The 11,575-nt window shown below is 38.8% G+C and overlaps 1 protein-coding gene across 2 annotated transcripts in view; it reads right to left on the bottom strand.

Annotated features, from left to right (window-relative positions):
* Positions 1-934: 934 nt before the first annotated feature.
* The window catches only part of fndc1 (fibronectin type III domain containing 1), a 34,004-nt gene continuing 23,363 nt past the window's right edge, over positions 935-11,575 (bottom strand). For both annotated transcript variants that reach the window (XM_035678336.1, XM_035678335.1), the window contains 7 exons: positions 9,399-9,635; positions 7,261-7,369; positions 4,246-4,325; positions 3,913-3,942; positions 2,951-3,112; positions 2,705-2,827; positions 935-1,714 (listed from right to left, as the gene is read on the bottom strand). In XM_035678336.1, the coding sequence (XP_035534229.1) occupies positions 1,599-1,714; positions 2,705-2,827; positions 2,951-3,112; positions 3,913-3,942; positions 4,246-4,325; positions 7,261-7,369; positions 9,399-9,635 (857 nt within the window). In that variant the 3' untranslated portion in view covers positions 935-1,598. The remainder of the gene's footprint in view (positions 1,715-2,704; positions 2,828-2,950; positions 3,113-3,912; positions 3,943-4,245; positions 4,326-7,260; positions 7,370-9,398; positions 9,636-11,575) is intronic.

An 11,575-nucleotide genomic window follows, 5' to 3' on the forward strand; every position in this document is an offset into this window, starting at 1 on the left:
AAAGATTATGATAATTTTATAAAATATGATTGTTACAGCTTTTTCTACCTAATAATATAACTATTCAAATTTAACATGCTATTTACACAGTAATGCATCAATAACGTAATAATAATCCAATAACATGATTTGTAATGCTGACTCACAGTGTTTTTTTGCATTATGAACATCACATAAGTTCATTTTCTGATTATATTTACATACTTTGTGTCATCCTCAATGCAGGACTTGTAAAAGTAAAAGATCTGAATATGTCCTCCAAAACCAAGTAAAATAACTAACCCTAACCCTAACCCTAACCCTTATTCTGCAGAAAAATTGACACATAATGTTATATGCATATTATATTATTAGATCGCAATTTATTGTAAAACCTTTAATTTGAAAAGTAAGTGGTAACTCCAATTGCCAGGTAAATATAATGGAGTAGAAAGTACAATATAGTAATATAGTAGTAGAAAATGGAAATATTCAAGAAAATAAATTAATTTATATACTTAAAGGTCCAGTGTGTAACTTTTAGGAGGATCTTTTGGCAGAAGTAGAATAGAATATTCACTGGTATGTTTTTATTAGTGTATAATCACCTGAAAATAAGAATCAATGTTCTTTTGTTGTTATAACAACTTATTTCTGCGTTCAGTGTGTTAAAACTTTATACACATGGCTGATGGTTCTGTCCACGTTTGCTCATGAACTGGTATTTTCTCTCTCTTCGACTCATTCCCCCTTACCTGGTTCTGTCCATGATATGTTGTTTTTGACATGTCATCTGATTTGAATAGCTGCTCCTCAAACTGGCCCGAACAAACATTCTGTTACTCAAATCTTCCATTAGATTGATTGAATAAATCTGGATCACGTGTGAATGCTTTGGCTAGAAAAGAATGTGTCAGTGGGAGAATATGATATGATTCATGCTTTTGGATTGCTGTGGTTTCCATAGCACCTTTATTCAATCTCCCACAGTTCCTGAGCAAATATTTGGTCTTTTATTCTTTGTCTGTATACATACAAAACTTACACAGTAACTTTTAATGAATTCTGGTGAATACCAAAAGGGTGTAAAAAACAGTATGATGGTTTAAGAACACAAATAAACAACAACAAAAAGTAGCTGTCAGAAGCCGTTACATTATGAAATACAAATATCACGACTGAAAATTAACAGACCTATACACACACCTTAAGTGCCCATTCTTACAGTTTGCTTTGCAGCTTGTGCTTTGGTCCATTGTCACTGGTTTGTGTGCATTATTGATGAGATAAATAACACTGGGTGAGGACCTGTCTCTGGGATGGTTGGTAATAGTACGAGGACACTTTCAGACAAGAGTTAAACTAAGCAAAAGCACACATGCTTCCTTTTTCCCTCATATACAGACTGCTTTATATAAAAAGTGCATGGTAATGATATACATTGAGTTGTTTAAAAGTATTATATTCTCTTTCTGTGAAGCTGTAATAAAGTCGTAGTGGTGTCTTTTCATTGTGGCAGGCAAAAGTCTGTTTTAAAGGGCAGGACCAGTGACTGTAAGAGCCTGCAGCAGGATGCAGAAGGGTTGCCCTCGGTAACAATGTCTCCTTCTCCTCCTGTGTTACCACTTTCCGGGGATTGGCACTCCACATTCATACCAGCCCACGAATGGATGGGATGTACGTCGGCCAATAACTCCAAATGAAACTGGCTCCTGTCTGTATGCACGATAAAATCCTGCAAAAGAAAACACATGGATATGCTGTTCATAGCTGTTTACTGAAATGTGTCGGGAGACTTGAATGCAATAGAGTGAGCATGTCTGGATTTAACCCTCATTCAGCAAGTATTTATTTATGACAATTCATTCTTTGTATTACTCCAGTATATACTCAGTATATGTATCGATGCAATATTGGATCGGATATCAGATACCATAAGCCTACTACAACTTTCATGTAATTAAACTAAATGGCGACACCATGTGTCATGTGAAGAGTAGCGAGTGCAATTTATGCATTTATTTAAGTTTCATTATGGTGGTGCTGACCAATAAAAATCCTGATCAAGTTCAATTAAAAGAAGCAGCAGTATTGAATAACTGAGTACTACTGTGGGCTAATCTTCCTTCCCGGGAGTAGAATAAGAGAGAGAAATGGCCAGCTGTTTTAGGAACGTTTTTTTCTTTTTCTATTAAAACTATATAAGAGTTAACAAATATTTGAAGTTGTAAATTTTGCATTTTATTGCTCCTCAAATCTTGGATGTCAAACACACAACAACAGAAGGTTTTTTACAACACCTCCTACTTTGAGCTTTAACTACATTCACCTCGTGTAACTTAAAAAACAAAGTCAACTACCAGTAAATAATGTCCACTGTGGTGGATTACTTATTTCAAGTATTCTCATTATGTGCTGATATGACCTGAAGCCATCATTCCTAGGAAGTTATGGCATCCATTTAAGAAGTTATGTTATAATTAGGAAAATGGTCTGTGGTAATGAAAAGCATGTGATATTTGGGATAAAACAATGTAAAACCCTGGTAGGTCTTTTAACAAGTATTCCTTTAAACATTATTCATAGTATTCTGCATTGATAAGATCAATGCAGCTGGTCCACTAAAGAGCCAGAGAGCCGGTTTGAATGGAAAAAATGATAATAGGTAAGTTCTAAATGTCACAGCCACAAATGTGCAATGTGTGTACAATCTGTTCTTGTTTACCTTGTGCTGAGGGCAGATTACTGGAGAGGTAGGCCGGGCCTGTCCTCCCATCCCTGTAGGAGTCCACAAACTGGCAGTGGTCCTCTCCCTGGCCAAATGTATCTCCTATACTGTAAAAGGGCTCTGTACAGGGAAAATGGAAAGTAGGAATCATAATTAGGACATTTTCATTTACATAACAATAGAAACATATCTTGGCTGATAACAGCTGGTTATAACTAGTTTAAAATAGCAGTCATATGTTACCTCTAAGACCATCTCCCATGAAGATCTTGTATCGCAGAGAGTTACACAAAACCACGCCCACAAACTTCCTGTACCACGTCCGCTTGACGTACTGGCTGCCCTTACAGCTGCTGTGGGCCGAGTTATACTTGAAGGTGAAGGGGATCCAGATTGGTTCTCCACCTGGTAGGAGCAGGGAGGAACAGAGGAGGAGTAAATCGCGTTGTGGCGGTAAAATATGCCTCACATGACGCATTGTGTATACATAGAGGAGGGTGAGAGGATGGAGAGAATAAAATCAATTTTGTCTGTAAAGATGAGCAATAAAAATAAATTGGATGGATTTCATACATATAACCAAATTCAGTTTAAATCTTATGTTATGTTGATTTATGCTACAATTGGGTTATAAAGTACTGAATGGGTTAGTACCAAAACATATATTTGATCTGCTGATATTTTATGAACCACTCAGACATCTCAGATGGTCTAGGACAGGTATGCTTACTGTCCCCATAGTCAAAACTAAACATGAAGAAGCAGCTTTCAGTTTTTGAACCCTATATATTTGAAACAAACTCCCATAAAACTCAAGGTCTGCTCCAACTCTCTGTTCTTTTTTATCGAGGTTTAAACCTTTTCTCCTGTTTTATTCGGCTCTTTTTAGATTTTATTTACATTTATATATACCATACAACGTTTCCGTGATAAGCTAATATTAGCTGATGTATTGTCCTGGCTGGTCGGGAGTTATTCAGAGTGACTTTTCTTTGCCAATCATCCTTTACCTATACACAGTAGCACACAAAGGAGTGCCACTGACTGGACATTGTTGGGGAGTGAAAATCCACACAGAATCACTGAATATCCTGTCATGTTGTTTAACAGAATGACGTCTCTCTCTTTAAAACCTCAATGCAGCTTGGGTAGGACATGGCTTGTTGACCTTAAATTAGAGACATGCAGTTGGCGTATGGACTTACCAGGTGGTCTTTCAATGAGAAGTGGGTCGTCTGAAAGAAAGAATGCGATCATTTCACAAGGGAGGAAAAGCACACAGACAGCACTGCAAGTTTAATGTATTCACCTGATTTTGAGAATGAAAGACCCACAAAGCTCATAATGCAGTGTACATCTGGTTGTCTGCTTCTACTGCAAGCATGGTTTTTATATTTGAATATCTTGCATTGCAATAAAATCGCCATGACATTTTTGTTAAGCACTGCAGTACAGCAGAAAATCTTGACAGAAGGGTTTGACTGTAGTCAGTGGGGTGTCTCAAAGTGTATCTTTGCAGGCACTGACACGACACACACCTGATTCGGTGATATAGGTGAGCGTTTCGCTGACTGGTCCCAAACCAAACACATTCTTGGCCTGCACTTTGAAGTAGTACCTAAATGAAAACAAACCAGAACATAAGGATTTAATGACAGATTAAGTAGTTAAAGTGTCAGTCGGCCAGTTTTGTTGTGACTGGGCGAAGGTGAGGAAAATGTTAATGACCATAGCAGATGACCGGGCATGCTTTAGTCAGGCTGATTTAAGAGTAGTCTGTTTTATATTGGTATGAATCCAAAGTGAGCGCAGCACAATAAAATGGCTATTTGGCTCACGTTGAAGGGAGAAGGAGGGAAGGAGAGCGGAGGGAAGGGCGGTGAAGGGAAAAAGAGACATCTAGACAAGTGGAGATTAACAGATAGGAGGAGAGGATAAGAATGAAAGACAGAAAAAAGGAGGGAGGTGGAAAAAGTTAAGCACAAGGAGAAATGTATGCTGAAAGGAAATAAATGGCAGGAGAGAGAGTCCTCGAAAGAGAAATTTCTCACCGAGAGCTTTATTTTATGACATAAGTTTTCTCAACAAAGTCATTCCGTGAGCTCACTTTGTCTCCGGTTGGTGGAGGACTTATAAAATCCTATCAGATCAAAAACAACACCAGCCAGTGACAGTTTTGAGAGTTGGCTAACTTTTCCACTCTAGATGGCTGTTGTGTTTGTGCATGTGTGTGTTATATGCTTTCCTCCGGTCTGCAAGGTCACATAGAGTAAGTTCATGGTCTGTTAATTCCTAGCCAAAAACTTTCACCACGTATAGCCACGAGGCCTGAATCCAATTACTACAGCCACATGACAACAGTGACCAGAATATATATTACCAGAGAGAGAGAGAGAGAGGACAGCAAGGCAGCTGCAGAGAGATGATGCAATGAAAGCAGAAATTGGAGATGGTAGAGAAAAAAAAAATAAACTGTGCGCCAGAATATAAAATCTGAGATAGACCACAAGATGCTACATCAAGCCAAGCTAGCCATTTAAATTTTCATTCAGAGCATCGCTCTTCTTGTCTTCTCTTCAGATCGTCTATGTGGCAACTGCACATGTTGTAGGCCCAAATTCAACCTCTTCAGAATACATGATAGTCCAGCCACAAGAACTGGTGCACATGTAGAAGTTGATTATAAACTGAAAACTATTCTAAAGACACTCCTGTGATTGAAAGGAAGGGTAAAATCTGAGACCTGAATACAACAGAAGAAATAAGTACAGAAACAAAATTAGGGCGATTGATTAATCTGATCATTCTTTTCTTGATTTTATGGTCGATAAAACACCAAAGAATAGTGAAAATGCCAAGATTTCCTAGAGCCCAATGTGATGTCATCAAATGTCTTTGAATTTACTATAAGATAAAGAAAAGAAGCAAAGTTGGAGTCATGAAATATCTGGCATTTTGCTTGCCGATTAAACAATGACAGGCATCTCTATAAAGTTAAACATTTAAAACCACGAGGATGAGATGTTCAAGTCCTTTGTTATGTCCAGATGCGAGTGTACATTCATATGTGTGTGTTTAGGACTATAGTAGCTCAGTATTTCTGGCAACCAGAAGGAGCCGGCAGCATGGGAAATGCCACCAGTGTCCTATAAACCATCTCAGGATCAACCGTAACCACGGGATACGCACTATCGTGGATACAAGCTGGTTGCCAGGGAGGGAAACCCTCTTTGCAGACTCTTGGAAAACTTTACCCGTGCACGCAGCTCTGCTGTTTGTGTTCAGCAGCAGGTGTTTGGATTCCTGCGGCCCGAGATGAGACACCTATCATAACACGTCAAACAGATCTGTGCTTTTATCGGGCAAGAGGATACTTCTGTTCCTGATGAACTCACACATATGAAACTGTTTTTCCACCAGATAATGGTGAAATTACTTGCTAAAACCAATATATAAATATATTTTCTTATATATATTTGGAACAGTACCTGTTGAGATATATGTGACAGAAGTATAAAAATATACTTAATCTCTATGGGATGTCATAAAAATATACAGAATTTGTGTAGATTGCAGCCCATCTAAACTATGTGTGGTCCATTCACATTTCACACTGACAGAAGACAGATGGCAAAAGACAATTTATATGATCTAACTTTCACCATGAACGAAATTATAGATAGACAGATGTGCATATTCTGATCCTGTAGCCCCAAATAAAATTGATAATTTTGGTATATTAGCTAAGAAGCTAGAGCACAAATTACCTTTACACATAATCCACAGTGGTAAGAAAACATTTGCAAGTACAAACATCTTCCCTCCTCTCTTGGGTCTACGTGCTACGAGCTGTTTCCAGGCGTTTATTTTGAAAACCGTGACCCGTGTCTCGTAAGACAGGGTTGTGGAAACACACCCTAATAACTGAAACAGACCAAGGCGGCCCTTTCTGTTTGTAAGTGTCAGATAATGTGTGCTGTATTTACGTTCCACTGAATTTTCCAGTGCTTTTTACATCACGCCACATCTTGGTGCAGATTCAAATGTGTTTCTTAACCTGTGTCAAATTAGCCAAACTGATTTACTTTACTCTAAGGGTTTGTTATGTGTTTTACAAACAGTATCAGTATTCAACTCACACTGTGCTCTGATCACAGTCAGCCTGGTTTGATATCCCAATTGGCATTAAGAGTGTGCATACATGAACTCACACAGAGACATCCAGAAAATATGCGTATTCTGTGCATTATGTGATGATGGGATAATGATATAAACACTCCACAGTAGATATAAACACTCCCAAGCTACAGCCAATCACCTGCACCCGAGGCAGCAACCTAATCATGCACACTACAGGGTAAGGGATTTTTCAACCAAGCAAATCTTTGTTTGTAAGTTCAGGTTCTCTTTTTCTATGACTCCCATGTGTGAGATGAAACTGTGAATAACTGAACCTGAAAGCATTGTGCATGGGCTCAACCTCCCTCTAAGCGTGTGTATTGTATGCATACATACACAATGATATAAACACACACCAGCTGGTTATGTGTTACCTAGAGTTGGGTTTGAGATTCTCCACAGGCAGGTGTGTCCCGCTGGAGGCTCTAGAGGACCATCTATTGTTGAGGACGTCATCATAGGATGCACTGTGGACCATGTAGCCTGTAGGGAACAATGCAAAATATAGGGCAAAGACAATTGGTTGTTAGAAAAAAAGCAGTAATATAGCAGATATACTGTATGAAACACAAGAATGAGGTTCAACATTAAAGGAATTCTCTGGCCTTTTGAGACTTTGATACTCTTTTGCCAAGAGTTAAATGAGGCAATCAATACTGCTTTCATGTCTGTAAGGTCAACATGAAGCTACCACCAACAATCAGATAAATTAGCATTGTACAAAAACATGGGGAAACAGCTTGTCTGGCTTTATCAAAAGGTGACAGATTCACCTATGAGCTCCTCTACAGCCTGCAAAAATGTTTGCTTTATCAATCTTGGACTCAAACGACCTATAACTATGTAGTATGTAAGCAGGTGGTCTCCCATACACATTTAACTCTGAAGAAAAACTGCAGCTCTGGCATTTTCTGCAACTCATGCTGATTGTCCTCCAACCTGCCTGTCTGTCTGTTTTCTTCTTCTTCTTCTTCTCAGTCACGCAGACTAATCCTTAGGATCTGCCAAGCAACCTCAGGTCACGCACGGCTCTTCACTCGCTTTAAAACTGTAGAGACCAGCTCTGCTGCACGTCAAACTACCAACTGTTTCTATTGGACTTTTGAGTTTGCATTTCTATTTTTACTGGAGCCACACCAACACAGCTGGCTGCTGACAGGAGAGAAGGGAAATACTAGCTACTTTGTTATCCTTCCTTTAGTTTTTCATTCCTTTCCCATTCTAAATTGTTAAACTGAGGGTTTGGCAGTGTAGTATTTAGACTCTTGCCTTTGGTATTGTGTCTCTATCTTTACCTAATTTAAGTATAAATACATTAAATGTTTCCCAAGGAGTTGGTCATAAGCCAAATGCAGCATTTACAGTATATTCTGTGAATAATGTGTACGTTTTGCCCAAAACTTTTAAGTCGAATGTCCTCAATGCATCAGAATAAATGGAACCAGGAGTTGGGTTCACCCAAAAACTCATACCAGTGTCCCTCTTCTCTTGAGTCTGCTCGCTAACAGCTGTTTCCATCCGCTTGTTTTGAAAGCCGTGACCCATAACTCGTAAGACATGGTTGTGCAAACACACCCTAATAACTAAAACAGCACCTTGTGATTGTATCTGCATGTGTGAACTGTACCTGCATATGGATCGGATCACGACTGCTGTATCTATGGTATATGTCTTTGAAATATTACAATACTACAGTTTATAAGGGAATTCACATAAAAACTCAATATAAGTAAAAGTTCAAAGAGTTTTGGCCTACATATTTTTTATATAATACATAAAAGCAGAGAAACACTACATCAGCATCACACCACTTAAAAGAAATTCGTTTCTGGAAGGCAACATGGTGTGCAAGCTAAAACAAACTCACAGAGAAAATATTTGAAATGGGAGAAAATCAGGATTAGGTGGAAGAAATTCAAGACAAATTAAGCATGAAAATGCAAGTAATACAGAACGTGTCAAGATAGTGTGTGAGCAGAGAGGAAACACCAAGGAGAACAGATGGAAAGAACGAAGGGAATAAAACAGCAGTGATAGTACAGACCATCTATCTGTTTTACACATCAGAAGACGGGCCAGCCCACAGCATGACCAGGAGCTTGTGTTTTGCTGCCAAAGGCAATACACTGCATCGCTAGCTGGCCAGACTTTTACCTCTGATAGTCCACCACGTCTCATACAGAGGGCTGTTATCTTAAGTCTCTTCTCTGTTCATTCTTTCCCCATGTGTCACTTTCTATGGTCAACCTTTTTCCTGCCCTCTCTCTTACAGCAGTGGATGGAAACAAAGTTTTTTTTTTAAATTAGCTTTTTTTAAGTTGATTAAAATATATGCTATATTGGACAGAAACCAAAAATGTACACCTCATAATATTGGGGCCACCATCATGTCAGAGAAATAAATAAACATTAATTTCTTCTTCTTTAGTGATTTAGTAATAAATAAAAACACATTAACAAAAATAAATTTTAATTTTAGTTCAGCTTTAAGTTTTGGAGAAATATTTCTTACCTGACACCATATCACCCTTAAGTGGGCGGGCCCAGTCCAGGATGATAAATGAGTGGCAGCCCTCCATGGCGACCACGGTGAAGTTATGAGGCTTGTTTTTGGGAGGCTGTTTCTGATTGACTGCCAGACTGTCCTTCTTCATCAGGTCTTCTAGGACGTCGACCTGAAGATACTCCAGGGCCTCCGTCAAGGAGCAAGGAGCACCTGGGTCCTTCCGGATGTAGTTCACATAGGGAGCTGAAGGCAGCAAAAAGTAATCAAGGAGGAAATCAAGTAAGTTATTTAAATATAGGAAATTTAGAACAAATTTAAATATTTATCCTGCATTATTTATAAAAAAAATGTATATCATTAATTAGTGTAATGGGACAAACCTATATACTACTTTTCCAGGTCATATGATTTTAATTTTGTCAGTCCTATTCAGTCATTATGAGATAATTTGTGATTTGTTGGAAATCGTTTTTAAAAGGGAATCAGAAGTTAGCGTGATCACCCATGTGACCGTCCCCCCTATCTTTCCTTTGTTTCCTCTCTTCCCCTTTTTTTTTGTTATTCAATAACTCTGGTAATGCCAGCTGGACCTACAGCTGTGAATACTTCAGATATCCCACAATTCCTAGTCTGACTGGGATTTGGAGGGAACCACTGGAGCCTGGAGTTGCTCCCACCACCCCAGATGATTGGCCCTCTACGCAGGCCAAGAGTCTAACACGTGTCAGCATCTACACATCAACAGACAGTCTGTGAGGTTGTGTGGGTTTAAGCTGTTACAAGCTCCTACTGTATGTGTATGTGCAGTCATATGGCTTATGTCTTACGCATTCATATACTGAAATACTTGATCTGTTGTCAATGTGAGCAGATTTATGTGTCTTTCTATACACAGGGTGCTTGTAAAGTTGTATTTCTCTACAGCCTCCACATGTTCAAGATATGTGCAGGTTTGTGCACACAGAAGATCCAGATGTTTTGTCTTGCTCATGACCATTTTTAAATGGTGAAACGCCTACCTACAGAGACACATCGTCTTTTTCTGCTTGTTGAAAAAGCAAATCTAAAAACACTGACAAAAACTGGCGTGTGTGAGCCTGACGTGGATCAAATGTCACTGGGAAACAGCATCAGTATAGTTCACATAATGTCAACTCTAATATCAGTCTAGTAAGGAATAATTTAGCATTCTAATAGTCCAAACATCCTGGTACTCATTTTCATTTTTGTCCAATGTGGCAAATTCTATCCATCTGGATCTTACTGTAAAGCAGATTCACGCAACTGCTAATAATTATTAGTTAATACTTTTTGTCCCACGTCTGCCTTGGGCTATATTCATTCAAACAAAACCGTGCCTGGACAGATAAAGAGACAAAGGGGAAGTCTCTGTCAGACAGTTCATGCAAAGCATGTCAGTCAACTGGCAGGCTGCTGAAGTGGACCTAAAAAATATTGAACTAATAAATAGGAATGAGGATGTCTCCACTTTTAGCCAGCAAAGTCTTCTCCCTGTGCTGAGGTCAGCACCCTTAACTTTTATGATTTTGACTGCTTTTCTCCTCTTGTCAGCTTTTATCTTAGGGAGAATAATAGCTTTCAGATGGCTCTATGTGAGGTGTGTGATCACAAGATAGTCGTTGTTTACCAAGATAGATGGTGTCCAAAGTAAGTCAGTTATTGTTCCGCTGTTGCCTCTGGACCAGATGATACCAATAGTTCTGACATTGCTAAAGACACAGCCATATATCTTCCCTTTTTGAAGGTTTCTCACAAAGATTAGTGTAAGTGACAGTGACGGGTTGCCTCAATAATGCTCACTAAGTGATAGTCAATCCATTACTCATGGTTTTATCCACATCGCCAGACTAGCACATTGAACCTAATGGCACTCTGGGCTCATTCGCATCCAGAATAAATAACAGTTCATTCTGATTGGCCAGAGTCTGTCCATTATTTTACAATACTCTACTAATTTTACATGTCAAAGTCAATGTACCGTGTGCTCTGAAATGAGCTGTGTCAAGTCTGAAAAAATGACTTATGGGTCATCTGTTGCGTATCTTGGCTTGAGTTGCATTATGGGAAGTGTAGTATCCAGTGTTTTCTGAATTTATATAACTTATATCTCAGCTTCAGTGGCATCGATTTTGACCATTGTTTTAATGATATGTCCCTATTAT

Source organism: Morone saxatilis, unplaced genomic scaffold, assembly GCF_004916995.1.
Source record: "Morone saxatilis isolate NCDOM2014 unplaced genomic scaffold, NCSU_SB_2.0 Contig7, whole genome shotgun sequence".
Lineage (NCBI taxonomy): Eukaryota > Metazoa > Chordata > Actinopteri > Moronidae > Morone > Morone saxatilis.